The sequence below is a fragment of the Hyaena hyaena genome, unplaced genomic scaffold, assembly GCF_003009895.1.
Source record: "Hyaena hyaena isolate Hyena2069 unplaced genomic scaffold, ASM300989v1 scaffold_45, whole genome shotgun sequence".
NCBI classification, from domain to species: Eukaryota; Metazoa; Chordata; class Mammalia; order Carnivora; family Hyaenidae; genus Hyaena; species Hyaena hyaena.
The window spans coordinates 4,488,113-4,504,476 of NW_024080677.1; the positions used below are offsets into that span (position 1 = coordinate 4,488,113).

Below are 16,364 nucleotides of genomic sequence, written 5' to 3' on the forward strand. Positions count from 1 at the left end.
CCAAAATTTCATAGGTTAAAATCTATATACCTTAGCTGAAACTGCCTTAATAAAAATTAATCTGGGTTTTACTTTTGTGTAATTATTTCTGCCCAAAATACTTATAATATCTGGATTACTTGGTGCTGCTTGGGAAGTCAATAACTACTGATAAAGTTCAATAGTATAGTAAGAAATAATAACTGTTGAAATTACAATAATCTTTAACAACTTTAATAACATAATAACATTCAGGGTTAAAATATCTTTTTTAATGTTTATTTTTGAGAGAGAGAGAGAGAGAGACAGAGTGTGAGTGGGGGAAGGGCAGAGAAAGAGAGAGGGAGCCAAAATCTGAAGGAGTTCCAGGCTCTGAGCCATGAACACAGAGACCAATGCAGGGTTCGAACCCACGAACCACAGAATCATGACCTGAGCCAAAATCGGACATTTAATTGACTGAGCCACACAGGCATCCCCACATTCAGCTTTTCTTAAAGCTTCTTTATATACAATTGTTTTTCCTGGGCACTTACAGAGGAGTTCTTCCTGCTATTCATTTCACAGTATCTGCATAGTTGCCTTCTTAGCAGGTAACATGGGAAATTCAGAGTGCCTGCTATTATCATTTATTAATAAAACTGGAATTGCATGTTTAAAAAAAAGAGGGGTGCCTGGTGGCTCAATTGGTTAAGTGTCTGACTTGTGATTTCAGCTCTGGTCATGATCTCACAGTTTGTGGGACTGAGTTCTGTGTCAGCCTTGGTGCTGGCAGAGGAGATTGAGGATTCTTGGGATTCTCTCTCCTCTCTGCCCTTTCCCCCACTCTTAGGCACATGGGCACTCTCTCTTAAAATAAGTAAATTTTAAGATGGAAAAATTTATGTTAGTGTTTAAGTAGTCCACTAAATGACATGAAGCCCTCCTTCTTTTGTCATGAAGTACTTTGAAAATTTAAAACATTAATGTAACTTCTCTTTTTAAAATAATCTCTTCTGGTTAAACTGTTGGGTGAAAAAACGTTTAAAAATTTTGACAGCTTTTGACTAGACTGCTTCCCCTCCTCCCACCCAATTTTTCATTGTGATAAAATGCACATAACATATAATTTACCATCTTATTTTTAGTGTACCATTCAGTGGTATTAAATACATTCATAATGTTCATCCATCTCCATGAAATTCATCTTATAAAACTGAAACTCTGTACTCACTAAACAATAAATCTCCCTTCCCACCTCCTCCTAGCCCCCAGCAACCACCATTCCACTTTCTATCTCTATGATTTTGACAACTCCAACAAAGTCGCATAAGTAGAATCATACAGTATTTGTCTCTTTGTGATGGACTGACTTCACTTAGCATAATGACCTCAAGGTTAATCCATCCATGTTGTAGCATGTGTTAGAATTTCCTTTCTTTTCAAGGCTGAATAATATTCTACTGTATGTATATACCACATTTTACATGGGTATACAAGTATCTTTTGAGACCCTGCTGTCAATTCTTTTGTGTATATACCTAGAAGACTTGCTGGATCATATGGTAATTCCATTTTTAGTGTTTTGAAGAACTGCCATACTGTTTTCCACACTGTATGTACTATTTTACATTCTCACCAACAGTGCACAAGATTTCCAATTTCTCTATATCCTAACACTTTTTTTATTTGATGGTAACCACCCTAATGGGTGTGAGGTGGTGTCACATGAAGTTTTACGTGCCTTTCCCTACTGTTTACTGGCCATTTGTACATCTCCTTGGGGAAAATGTATACTGAAGCACTTTACCTATTTTTCAAATCAGGTTGCTTTTTTGCTGTTGAGTTTAGGAATTCTCTATATATTCTAGATATTAATTTAGAATATCTAATATTAGATATATGATTTGCCAATATTTTCTCCCATTCTGTGGGTTCCTGTTTTACTCTTTAGATACTGTCTTTTAATGCACAAATTTTAAAAATTTTCATGAAGTCCAATTTGTCGATTTTTCTTTCATTGTCTGTGTTTTTGGTGTCATATCTGAGAAATTACTGACAAACCAATACTGTGGAGCTTTTGTCCTTATGACTTCCAAGAGCTATATTTTTGTAGGTCTTACATTAAGGTCTTTGATCCATTTTGAATTAATTTTTACATATACTGTTGGGTGAGGGTTTAATTTTATTCTTTTACATGCTGGATAGCCAGTATTCCAAGCACCATTTAGTGAAAAAAACTATGCTTTCCCCACTGAATAGTCTTGGCACCACTGTCTAAAATCATTTTACTATATACACGAGGGTTTATGTTTGGGCTTTCTATTCTATTCCATTGGTTTGTATGTCTGTCTTTATGTCAGTACTGCAGTTCTTGATTACTGTAGCTTTGTAGGAAGTTTTCAAGTCAGAAGTATGATTCCTCCAGTTTTATTCTTTTTCAAGATTGCTCTTCAATATGTGGAATTTAGGAAACAAAATAGATGAACATACAGGAAGGGAAAGAAAAATAAGATAAAAACAAAGAGGGAAGTAAACCATAAGAGACTCCTAAATAGAAAGAACAATCTGAGGGTTGCTGGAGAGGAGCTGGGGGGTGGATGGGCTAAACAGGTATTGGGCATTAAGGAGAGCACCTGTTGGGATGAGCACTGGATGTTATATGTAAGTGATGAATCACTGGGCTCTACTCCAGTAGAGTAGAGCTCTACCAATAGCATACAAATAAACCAATACTATGTTAACTAATTTGAATTTAAATAGTAAATTTTTTAAAAACTTAAAGAAATAAAAATCAAAAAAATTGTTTTGGTATTCCTTATAATAGATAGGTTTTTTATTTCTGCAAACAAATGTCATTGGGATTTTGATAGGACTGTGCTAAATTTGTACATCATTTTGGGTACTATTGACATTTTAACAATATTAAGTCTTCCAGTCCATGAACATGGGATATGCTTCTACTAGTTTATGTTTTCTTTAATTTCTTTTGGCAATACTTTGTAGATTTCATTAGACAAGTTTCACTTCCTTGGTTAACTCCTAAATATTTTATTTTTCATGTTATTGTAATTGAAATGTTTTATAGTTTCTTTTTCAGATTGCTGTCAGTGTACAGAAATGCAACTGATCTGGGGTGCCTGGGTGGCTTAGTCGGTTAAGTGTCCGACTTTCGCTTAGGTCATGATCTTGCGGTTTGTGGGTTTGAGCCCCGCGTCGGGCTCTGTGCTGACTGCCAGCTCAGAGCCTAGAGCCTGTTTCAGTCTGTGACTCCCTCTCTCTCTGACCCTCCCCTGCTCATGCTGTCTCTCTCTCTCTCTCCTAGAAATAAATAAAACATTAAAAAAAAATTAAAAAAAAAAAGAAATGCAACTGATTTTTGCATGTTGACTCTAGATCCTGCTACTTTGCTGAATTCATATTTTAGCTCTTAAAGGGCTCTGTGTGTGTGTGTTTTTTGGTACAGAATTTTTAGGGCGTCTACATAAAAGATCGTATCACCTGCAAGCAGAGATAATTTTACTTCTTCCTTTCCAAAATGATGCATTTCATTTCCTTGCCTTGCCTAATCACTCTGGCTAGAACTTCCAGTTCTATATTAAACAGAAGTGATGAAAGTAGTATCCTTGCCTTCACTCCTGATCTTAAGGGGAAGATTTTTCAGTCTTTCCCCATTGAGTATAATATTTGCAGTAGGTTTTTTATATACAGGTTTCCCTCATTCTCTGTAAGTTTGCTTTTTCCACTTTACTTTTATGAAAGTCCTAGCTTAGTACCCCAACCTTGTTTTATTTTATTTTATTTTTTAATGTTTTATTTATATCTAGAAGAGAGAGAGAGACAGCGTGAGCAGGGGAGGGTCAGAGAGAGAGGGAGTCACAGACTGAAACAGGCTCCAGGCTCTGAGCTGGCAGTCAGCACAGAGCCCGACGCGGGGCTCGAACCCACGAACCGCGAGATCATGACCTAAGCGAAAGTCGGACGCTTAACCGACTAAGCCACCCAGGCGCCCCCCAACCTTGTTTTATTATACTTTGCTTTACTATACTTTGCAGATATTGCTTTTTTTTTAAAAAATAAATTAAAGGTTTATGGGAACCCTACATCAAGTAGGTTAACTTATTGGCACCATTTTTCCAATAGCATTAGCTCATTTCATGTCTCTGTAACACCTTTTGGTAATTCTTGAAATATTTCAAACTCTTTCATTATTACATCAGTTGTGGTGACCTGTGATCAGTGATTAGGACTAATGGAGGGCTTAGATGATGGTTAGAATTTTTTTTAGCAATAAAATTTAATTAAGGTATATATGTACATTGTTTTTTACTATTGTACACTTAAAAGACTACAGTACAAATGTAAATTTTATATGCACTAGGAAACAAAAAAATTCATTTCACTCGTTTTTTGCTATATTCATTTTATTGTAGTGGTCTGGAACAGAATTTACAATATCTCTGAGGTATATCTGTACCTATTTTCACTAACTGAGAAAGCTAAAGAGGATTTTCACTTCTTATGAAAGGTTTCATAAGAACACTTTACTTTTAGATAGTGGGAGAAACTTGTACAGCTTTTATTATATTGGTTTCCTCTTATTCCTAGTTTTTTTGAGTGTTTTATTACATTGGTTTCCTCTTATTCCTAGTTTTTTGAGTGTTTTTATCAGGGAAGAATGTTGAATTTTACCAAATGCTTTTTCTGCATCAATTGAAATGGTCAGATGGTTTCTCTCTTTCATTCTCTTAATATGGTGTATTACTTTGATTGATTTTGTTATGTTGAACTATCCTTGCAATTCCAAGAATAAATCCCACTTGGTCATGATGTATAATCCTTTGAATGTGCTGCTGACTTTGCTCTGATAGTATTTTATTGACAATTTTTTATCAGTGTTCATAAGGGATACTGATCTGTAGTTTTCTTGTAGGATCTTTGCCTTGCTTTGGTATCAAAATAATGACTAACTCAATGTCATAGAATGAATAAGCAAGTGTTCCCTCTTCTTTAGCTTTTTGGGAAAGATTGAGAATAACTGGTATTAATTCTTTTTTTTTTTTTAAGGTTTATTTATTTTTAGAGAGAGAGAAAGAGAGGAAGACAGGGGATCCGAAGTGGGCTCTGTGCTGACAGCAGACAGCCTGATGCAGGGCTAGAACCCACAAACCAAATCATGACCTGAGCTGAAGTCAGATGCTTAACTGACTGACCCACCTAGGTCAGTATTAGTTCTTTTTTAAATGTCTGGCAAAACTCACAAATGAAGCCACTGGGTGCAGAGATTATGTCAGGAGACTTTTGATTACTGGTTTAATCTTATTAGTTATAGGTCTATTTGGATTTTCTATTTATCACTTAGTCTTGGCAGGTTTTGGGTTTCCAGAAATTTGTTCATTTCATCTAGTTTTGTGTACAATTATTCCTAGTATTCTTTTATAATTGTTTTTTATTTTCTGTAGAATCATTAATATCTTTCATTTTTTATTTTAGTATCCTGAATATTCCTTTTTTCTTAGTCAATGTAGCTAATGGTTTGTTCATTTTTTGGTTTTTCTTAAGAACCAACTTTCAGTTTCATTGATTTTCTCATTTTCTTTTCTCTACTCCATTTATCTCTGCTCTAAGTTTTATCATTTCCTTCCTTTTGCTAGCTTTGGGTTACATATTTTTTCCTCTAGTTTCTTAAGTTGTAAAGGTAGATTGTTAATCTGAGATCTTTCTTGTTTCTTAGTGTAAGCCTTTAAAGCCTTAAACTTCCTTCTTAGCAGCACTTTCACTGCATCCCACACGTTTTGGTATGTTCTGTTTCATTTTCAGTTGTCTTTAAGTTTTTTTCTAATTTCTCTTTTGATACACCTGTTCAACTTCCAGAGTTTTGTGAATTTTCCAGTGTTCCTTCTGATACTGATTTCTAATTTTATCCTATTGTAGTCACAGAATATACTTTGTGCAGCAATAATATCTTTCAAAATCTGTTGAGACTTAATTTGTGGCCTAACATATTGTCTATCCTGGAAAATGTCCTATGTGTTCATGAAATGATAGTCTATGCTACTGTTACTGGATAGAATATTCTCTATATGTCTGTTAGATCTATTTGGTATATTGTGTCAAGGACTCTTTTATCTGGTTGCTCCATACATTATTGTGAACTGGATACTGAAATCTTCAACTATTATTGGAAAACAATTTTTCTCTTTAATTCCGTCAGCTTTTGCTTTAAATATTTTGATGATCTGCCTTTAGGTGTGTAAATGTTTATAACTATTATATCTTCTTACTAAACTGTAAATTTTTAAATACTTTATTTATTTCTGAGAGAGAGAGAGAGAGAGACAGTGTGAGCAGGGGAGGGTCAGAGAGAGAGGGAGACACAGAATCTGAAAGAGGCTCCAGGCTCTGAGCTGGCTGTCAGCACAGAGCCCAACACGGGGCTCAAAACCACAAACCTTGAGATCATGACCTGAGCCGAAGTCAGATGCTTAACCGACTGAGCCACCCACACGCCCCTCTTCTTACCATATTGAAACTTTTATTACTATATAATGTCCTTTGTCTCTTTTAACCTCTTTTGAACTAAAGTCTATTTAAAAAAATTTTTTAAATGTTTATTTAATTACAGAGACAGAGCGTGAACAGGGGAGGGGCGGAGAAAGAGGGAGACATAGAATCAGAAGCAGGCTCCAGGCTCCAAGCTGTCAGCACAGAGCCCAACACGGGGCTTGAACTCACACTGAACTCACATGTCGCGAGATCATGACCTGAGCTGAAGTTGGTCGCCCAGCTGACTGAGCACCCAGGCGCCCCGAACTAGTCTATTTTGTCTGATATTAGTATGGCCATCCCGTCTTTTGGTTAGTATTTGTGTCTTTGGATCTAAAGTGAATATCTTGTAAAAAAATAAAATAAAATGAAAAATATCTCATAAATGGCATATAGTTGGACCACGTGTTTTTATCTATTCTGTTAATCTCTGTCCTTTAATTGGAAAGTTTAATTCATTTACTTTAAAAGTAATTGCTGACAAAGAAAGACTTACTTTTGCCATTTTGCTATTTGTTTTGTACATGCATATTCCTAGCTTTTTTTGCTCCTTATTTCCTGCATCTTTTGTGTTTAGTTCATATTTTGTATTAAACATTTTAAATTCCTTTTTCATTTCTTTTTGTGTGTATTATCTAGTTATTTTCTTTGTGATTACCACGGGAATTATGTTATGTTTAACATCCTAAAGTCATTAACATTCTAATATGAATTTACATCAGCTTAATTTCTATCACATACAAAAAAATCTGCTCTTTTACACTCCATCCCCACCCTTTTCAGGCTGTTGTCACAAAATTACATTTTCATATACTGTGTTTCCCAAAATATCAAATCATTTTTAAAACTGCATTAGTTTCTTGGGGCACGCTTAGGTGGCTCAGTCAGTTAAGTGTTGGACTTTGACTCAGGTCATGATCTCATGGTTTGTGAGTTTGAGCTCTGTGTCAGGCTCTGCACTAACAGCTCAGAGCTTGGAGCCTGCTTTGGATTGTGTGTGTGTCTCTTTCTGCCCCTTCACTGCTTGTGTGTGCACGTGCTCTCTCTCTCTCGAAAATAAACATTTTTAAAAAATAAAATAATATGCATTGGTCTCTTGAATTATATAGAAAAGAGAATTTGGAGTTACATAACAAATTAGGATAATAGTGGTTTTTGCAATAATTTTTTCTTTAAATGTTATTAGTCTCTTTAATCATGCGGAAAACAAAAGAGCAGTTACAAACTAGCTTTTACAACTGCCCATGTATATACCTTTATTGAGATCCTTATTTCTCTACATGACCTCTACTGTCTTGTGTTCTTTCATTTCACCACGCAGGCCTCCCTTGAGCATTTCATACAGGGCAGGAACTCTCTCAGCTTTTGGTTATATGGAAATATCTTAATTTCTCTCTTATTTTTGAAGAGCAGTTTTGCTAGGTATAAGGTTCCTGGTTGACAGAAATTTTCTTTTAGCACTTTGAATATATTGGCCCTCTGCCTTCTGGCCTCTGAAGTTTCTAATGAGAAATTTGCTTATAATCTTAGTGAGGATCTCTTGGATGTGATAATCTGCTTCCCTTCTGTTGCTTTCAAGATTCTTTGTCTTTTGAAACTTTGATTATAAAGTATCTCGGTGTGGGCCTCTTTGAGTTCATCTTACTCGGAGTTTGTTGAGGTTTTGTGGATAGTTATATTCATGACTTTCATCAAATTTGGGAAGTTTTCAGCCATTATTTTTTTAAATACTCTTTCTGCTGCTTTTTCTCTCTTCTCCTTCTAGGACTCCCACAACGTGTATATTGATCCATTTAATGGAGTCGCACCAGACCCTGAGGCTGTGTTCACTTTTTTCCCATCTTTCTTCTTTCTATTCTTTGGACTCCGTCATTTCTTTTTAAAATTTTTTATTAAAAAAATTTTATTAATATTTATTTTTGCGAGAGAAAGAGAGACAGACCATGAATGGGGGAGGTGCAGAGAGAGGGGAAAACACAGAATCTGAAGCAGCTCCAGGCTCTGAGCTATCAGAACAGAGCCTGACATGGGGCTCAAATACATGAACTGCGAGATCATGACTTGAACCAAAGCTGGGTGCCTAACCAACTGAGCCACCCAGGCACACTTGGTCTCAATAATTTCTATTGTCCTACTGTCCAAGCTTGCTGAATTTTTTGCCTGCTTAACTCTTCCTTTGAATCTTTGTAGTGAATTTTTCACTTCAATTATTGTACTTTTTTGCTCCAGATATTTTTTTTGTTTCTCTCTGTATTGATATTTCCATTTTCTTCATTCATTATTTTCCCTACTTTCTCTATATCTATGTTAGTATTTTAAACACCTTCAACACAGTTATTTTGAGGTCATTGTCTCATTTATTTGCCATTAGATCTTTTACAGGGATAGTTTCTATTGATTTATTTTTTCTTTTGAGTGGGTTGTACTTTTCCTATTTCTTTCCGTATCTTGTGATTTTTATTGAAAAGTGGGTATTTGAATTTGATAATGTGGTAACTATAGAGCTCAGATTCTCCCCCTTCTCTAGGTTTGCTTTTTTGTTGTTGTTATTTTTGTTTACTGCTTTTGTTTTTTGATTGATGTATGCTCTGTGGTGAGGATTAGCCTGAAGTGTGAACTTAAGGTATACTCAGGTCTTTTCTGAGCCTATCCCATGCATAGTCACTTTTTAGTTTTCTCCATAAACGGATGCAGTTGTTTTTGCATATCCTAGTCTCTAATGGTTCCCATAAGGGAAAAAAGAGAAAAATGAAAGGGAGGATTAAAAAACAAAAAAGGTTGCTCACTCTTTAAGCCCTTTGGAAGTCACTTTAGCAGGAAGGAGTGGGACTTGCAACAATGGGGAAAAGTGCAACAATTACAGCTGCCCATCTCTGTGCACCTCTGTGAGCAGAGGCAGTAATCAATAATCTGAGTGCAGATCCCTTACATTTGAGGGACAGCATCTTTTTTGCCCACCTGGCTCTCACAGGCTGTGTGCAAACTACTCCAGGAAGACATGCAGGGCTGCCCGTCACATGGCTGGGGATGAGGCATGGGCAGTTGTTACTGAGCTAAGAGCTGAAATTGACTGAAATTAACCCCAATTTATCCCTCAAGTCTTCTCACAGAAACTGTAAACCTTCAATAGACCCTAGAGTTCTAAAACAGGTGTATCAGATAGATTCTGCCAGTGCAGTTGTTATCTAAGTGGGAAGACAGATACACACACACACACGCACACGCACACATGTGCAGCCGCGCATCAAAGACAGACAATGGCAATGTTCTAGAATAAAGAAGGATAAAGAGAAACAACAACTAAATGTAATGACTGATCCTGATCTGGAGGGGAAAATGATATGATAATATTATTGGGTTAACTGACAAAATTTGAATACAAATGTAGATTAGACAAAAGTATTCTACCCATGCTAAATTTACTGATGTTGATAACTGTGCCATGATTATATAAGAGGATATCTTATTTTTAGGAAATAAATACTGAAGTATTTAGGAGTAAAAAGCCATGATACATGTAACTTACTTTTGAATGGTATAGGGAAAAAATGTGTGCGCATGTATACCACACACATGCACACACATGCATATATAGACAGAGGGAGAGGGAGAAAGAATGAATGAGTGCAAACAATAAAGTAAGGATATGTGGGTATTCTTTGTATTATTTTAAGTGTTGTAATTTTCTGGAAATTTGTAATCATTTCTAAGTAAAACATTCAAAAATAGCTTCTGGAAAGAGAATTTTATGTGTAAAGTCAAGTATAAAACATGTCAAAGAGGACCTATTGATAAATAGGGGATGGGATTCTTACCTACTTCATATTTCCCTTAGTGCACCGGAGCAGTTAGACCCATACCTTATACCTGTGGTATTCGATTGATTTCTCTTCCTAAATTGTTATCTAGTTATCTTAACATATTCATTAAATGAGTCTTCCTTTCCCAAATATTAAAACTCTTTATATGTAGTATTGGTTCTACTCTGAGCTATCTGTTCTGTTCTACTGATCTAAGTTTCTGTTTTCACACCAAACATAATTCCCATAGGTTCTTACCAACTTCCTGCATTTATTCTTCATTACAGGTCTTTATTTTTGTTTTCTGTATTTGTTGTTTTATTTTAATTAATTATTTTTCACATACTAATAAGCCAAGAGCTTTAATGATGTAGCACACACTTGACACTGAACCCAAGAGAGCTCCATCTTCCCAGGGATGTCTGTGCAAATCCTTGAAGTTTTACTACTTCAAAAAAACAAGCTCTCCCTTCTACCACAGCCCTTGGATCTGTACCTGCTTCGATCGGCTCTCCCCCATTTTAAGTAAGCAGAGCACACAGGTACACCTGGCCAACACGTGTCAGCCACTCCAGGAGACAGTTATGACGTCAGTTCTGTGTTACTTGTGGACAAAGGCATAGACTATCAGGTCCTCCAATGGATTTGGGAAACACGATTTCTCCCTCCACCTTGAAAATAAAATACACATCAGTGGATGCATGTCCTGAAATAGTTTAGCTGGGATTTCCTAGGAAGATGGTCCATTGTCAATCCTTTCTTCATCAGCCTGTGCATCCAAAATTCTCCTCAAGGTAACATGAGACTTTTTTTTTTTTTTCCAAGCCTCTCTTGCTTTAAGAACTCATAATGGAGCCTAGTCCTCCTACTGCTAATGCCCTGTCATGCCACTGGGGTAGCAATGCACTGCTGTTTTCTGGGGCCTTCTCAAACTCTTAATAAATATACTTCATTAGCAAGTCAATGCCACTTCTGTCCAGTGACTGCACAGCCTGCTCAATTTCACTGCTCTTAAAACTTGTAAGCACTGTCAGCACCACGTCTTGGGCCCGTTCCTTCACGGTCTGATTCTTGGTGTTGACGGGAGAGTTGTGCAAGCCTGCATGGAATGCCCGAAGCATGCCCCCTTGCCGCAGAAGGCCATCCACCTCGCCAGGGGCCGGGCTTGGCTTGGGCACCGCCGCCTCGTCCTGCTTGTCCACGAATCTGTTCCTGTCAAACTTGCCAATGTCCGCCCAACAGAAGCCGAGGACAGCGTGTTCTGGGCCATCGCTCTGCTCTGGGTCCTACCTTGGCTCTACGCCGCTGGGCACTGGCTCAGGCAGGGTAGTGGGGGAGAGGAGAGGGCGCAGGAAGCAGTAGCCCAGCACCTCCTCCACCTCGTCTGCACACAGACTCTGCTGCCCACCCCTATATTTGTTGTTTTAAAACTAAATTCAAATATATTTCTCCTGATACACTAGATGTTTACACAACCAGAATTACAATTTTGGGAGTTTTCTTTCTTTTTTTTTTTCTTTTCCATGTCATCCTCTTTTCTTCTTCATCTCATGCTATGGAATTATTTCTGGATTATAAATGTTCATCGACATCTAACCATGTAGCTTCTGTTCATCAATGCCTCGGTGATGGTTATATTCTCTATATAGGCTATTACTTCTCTCTTGCCTACTTCCTCCTTAGTGTAAGGTTAAGTCAAGTCACAGCAGTTCCCTCAGACGCTCCCTCTAATAGTTGGGGAGAGGATATCACCAGCAAGACAAATAATAAACTTGTCAGAAATTTTGTTTTTAACCAAATGAGACTTCAAGCTGATGAATATTCAGCTAACATGCTCTCTTACCATGATACTATGTGGCTTGGGTGACTGTGTCAGGGTGACAAATATAAATAAGCTTGATCCCTTCCTCTTGAGGCTCACAGTGTAGTAGGGGGAGATGGTGACAGAATGGGGTGAGGCAGTAGACTCAGATAAGGGGTGATAGAGGAGGTACGCCTATTTCCTATGACTAAAACTTGAGCGATAAAGAGGTCTTTGCTGTGGGCAAGGGGGATGAAAGAAAGGCATCCCAGATAGAGAGCAGGGACAGCTGCGGCTCGGATATTATAACACAGCCTGTCCTGCTAAGGAAATTGAACAGAACTCAGTATGGATGGTACATCAGGCTCAAGAGGTAAGTGGTAAAAGAGAAGGGTAAAGACGTAGGGAAGATCTGATTTCTGAAACATCCCTTCAGAAAGATTTTAAGCCAATTATCAACATTTTTTTTGTCTTACACATATACATATAATTTCAATCTACATCATGCAAATATTAGTGTTAGAAAATTATAGTGCTTAGGTAGATTATAATTTTTTAAAAGTAACCAAAATGCCGCACTTACTTTTAATCCTTTATAACACCAGCAGAGCCACTCTCTAAAGCAGTTTTCATACTTACAAGTACTGAATTTACTTTCAAACTATAAGATACAATTGCACATTGTTTGAAACGCTCACATTCTTGAATTTATAGTAATCACCCCATTGTCTCATACCTGCACGTTGTAGCAAACACAGCTCGTTGATGCTTATATATTTCCTAAACACATCCATACAAACCTACAAATAATAAAAAACATAACATTACCTTTTTGTATTTCATAAAAAAGACACAAATTTCAAACCTATCTTTTTGCTTATTTTTTAAAGTGAACTTAAAGCAATGGAATAAAAAACCTGACTTGATTAACTCACAGATCTGAAATGTATACTGAATTCACGGTAAAAACCTAGTTTTACAGATGTTCTGACAAAGGAATAGTCAAGGAAATAGCAAAATTAGCAAGCAATTAGGGACGGAAGGAAATCCCTGAATAAAAAAAAAAAAAAAAAAACAACTTTAGGTCATTTTAAAAAAAGCTACTTACTGGTTCAAGGATAAACACACTGACCAATGGATTAGAACAGAGAGCCTAAAAATACACCCACTCATATATAATTAGCTGATTTATGAAATGGTGACCCTGAAGTTCAATGGGGGAGAGGATGGTCTTTTTAAGTAAATGGTGTGGGTCACATAGGGACCCACATGGGAAAAAATATTTATCTTGACCCTTTTTTCACATCAAAACCAAAAATCAATTCCAGGTGGCTTAGTGTTCTAAATGCAAAGATAAAACAACAGACCTTTTAAAGGAAACACTATAAGAGAACATCTTCACGATCTTGGCAAAGATTTCTTCAACAGGATGCAAAAAGTTAACACCATAAAAAAATTGACAGAATTGGACTATGTAAAAGTTAAGAAATTCTCTTTATCAAAAGACATCTTAAGAGGGTGAAAAGGCAATCTGTACAGTAGTAAAAGTTATCTGCTATACACATACCCAATAAAGAACTTATACCCAGAATATACAAAGAATTCTTAAGGTGGATAAGAAAAAGATAGTCCCATAGAATATAGGCAAAATATTTAGAGATTTCCAAAAAGAGTGTATCCAAGTGTCCAATAACGATTTTGAAAGATGCTCAGCTTCGTCAATCATCAGGGAAGACATCACTACCCACTCACCAGAATGGCTAAAATTAAATACCAAGAGCTGGTAACGCTATGAAGCAAGCAGAACTCTCAGACATTGCTGGTGACAGTGTAACTGGGATCCTATGACCCAGCAATTCCAGTTTTAAGTATAACCCATCAGAAAGTGCACATATATTCACCAAAAGACACACAGAAGAACACTGATAACATCACTACTGTAATTTCCAAGTTGAGAAATCAAATGAATCAAAAGTAATATTTATCAATAAAATAAGTTTTGATATACTCAACAAAATAAAATATTCAATATTATACAGCAATGAGAAAGAAGTATTTATAATTAAATAAAAAAATATAGATGAATCTCAAAAACTTTGAACAGAAAGAAGCCAGAAACAAAAGAATAGACTGTATGATTTACTTAAAGCACAAAACCAGGCAAACCTATGCTATTAGAAGTCAATGAAAATCTGAATTAAAACACATGCCTGAGATAATCTGAAAACAATCTCTACTTCAAAGACTTTACATATTTTTACCTTTTCATCTCCTTGCTCAGGCACATGAGCAAACTTGCATTGTGATCGCTCACAGCCACGTAATGTATTAAAATGAAATTTGCAGTATCTATGGGGTAGCATCAACCCTAGGGGCTTCTGGAACACCTAGAAAATTAGATAAATTCTCTTTCTGTGTTAATTGTAAAAGCCACCATAATCAAGTAAGAAAGCATTTGAAGGAACCAGAAATATTATATACCCAAAACAGTACCAAGACAAATTGCTTGCTGACTTGATAAAAAAAAAACAACTCCAACTTAATTTTATTTTCAAAAACAATGGAAAGAAAAGCAATTCAAAGTGGTTTGTCTGACTTCTTGCAATATTTTACAAATTTTCCATCAAAGTTACTATACTGTTTTACTTTCAATGTTTTTAAAAAACTTTATACATTCCCCCCCTTTCTCACATATTTGCCCCTTTTGTTTTTATAAAAAAGTTAGTTCTATTTAGATATATGTACCATATTTCAGATGTATTTATTTAGACTCAAATTTTCCTTAGCTTTTCTGATTAATAGAGAAATGACAAATTCAAAATATATACAACAAACTTTTCCTATAAACAGCTTTAAATCACTAGCTTTCTCTTCTATCATCGGGAACTCTTCATCCTGTATTTTCTGTTTTGGATATCCCCTCTCCACCCCGCCTGCCCAGCCTTCTGCTTTCAACTTCTTATATTACATGTGAATATCCTCTGAGTTACTACTCATTTTCTGCTTCTTATCACCAACTGCCATTCAAACTCTGTAAATGTTCAGACGTGCTTAACAAATAATAGGGAAATAAAACCAAAATATGTGCTTTATAAGATTATTATTATTTTTTTTCAATGGGGGACTTACCCCTGCATTTTTTTCCCTCTTAAATATTTCACAAGTTTCAGGATTCTGTAGCTTTAAGAGAGAATGTTTTCCTGGAAATCTGAAATCTAGAAATGATTAAGAATCACATCAAATACCAATATGTTACCGCTTCTTCCTTTCATAATAATGAAACACATGACCACTACTATCTGCTTTAAAGTATCACTATGGACTACTCAGACCCGGTTCATAGGCTATGCTGCCATGATGCATTCCTATGAAATAAAAAATGATTTACATCTTTGGTGCTCCTTAAGTAGGAGCCTAAATGTAAAATTTTAAACTCATTTTAGGCTGAAGATACTTTCTTAAAAGCCTTATACAGCAGCACTGAACACTGCATTCAAATGAGTCTCCATGTTAAACAAATATGATAGACAATTAAAATTTCTAAGGAAAGAAAATTACTGACAAACATAGGTGTTATGAAATGAACCCCACAAATTCGTATATTCAAGCCCTAAACCCCAATATGACTTTATTTGAAGACAGGGTCTTTAACAGAACTAACTGAGGTTAAATGGAGTCATAAGGAAGAGACCCTGAGCTGATGGAATTAGTGCCCTTATAAGAAGAGACAGCAGAGAGCACATGCACCAGGGAAAAGCCATGTGAGGACTCAGTGAGAAGGCAGCCGTCTGTAAGCCAGGAAGACAGCTGGAAATGAAACTCTGCCAGAAGCTTGATCTTAAGACTTCTAGCCTCCAGGACTGTGTGAAATACATTTCTGTTGTACAGGCCACCCAGTCTGTGCTATTGTATTATGGCTGCTTGAGCTGACTAATATACCAGGCATCTTATTCTTTCATGTTGGTCCTTTAAAATGAGAATTAGGGCATTTGGAAATGTTTTTTTTCCAAAGATAATTATTGTTTATTTTAAATAATTTCATTTTTTACTTGGCAGCATTCAGACAGAATGTGGAACAAGCTGAAATTTCTGCTGCATAGTTTTGCTGTAATTTCCATTATAAAATCTGTTCAGGACTTTTTTTTTTTTTTAAATATTTTTATTTTTGAGAGAGAGATAGAGACAGCATGAGCAGGGGAGGGTCAGAGAAAGACGGAGACACAGAATCTGAAGCAGGCTCCAGGCTCTGAGCTAGCTGT

General features: G+C 36.3%; 1 protein-coding gene and 1 pseudogene across 1 annotated transcript in view; both read right to left on the reverse strand.

Moving 5' to 3' along the window:
• Nucleotides 1-16,364, reverse strand: part of TOPAZ1 (testis and ovary specific PAZ domain containing 1) — a 106,979-nt gene that overhangs the window by 56,945 nt on the left and 33,670 nt on the right. The window contains exons 7-10 of the mRNA XM_039230343.1: nt 15,235-15,320; nt 14,367-14,492; nt 12,842-12,905; nt 3,257-3,279 (exon numbers count right to left, since the gene is read on the reverse strand). Coding sequence (XP_039086274.1) covers nt 3,257-3,279; nt 12,842-12,905; nt 14,367-14,492; nt 15,235-15,320 — 299 coding nt within the window. The remainder of the gene's footprint in view (nt 1-3,256; nt 3,280-12,841; nt 12,906-14,366; nt 14,493-15,234; nt 15,321-16,364) is intronic.
• On the reverse strand, nt 11,002-11,574 carry LOC120230698 (annotated as a pseudogene).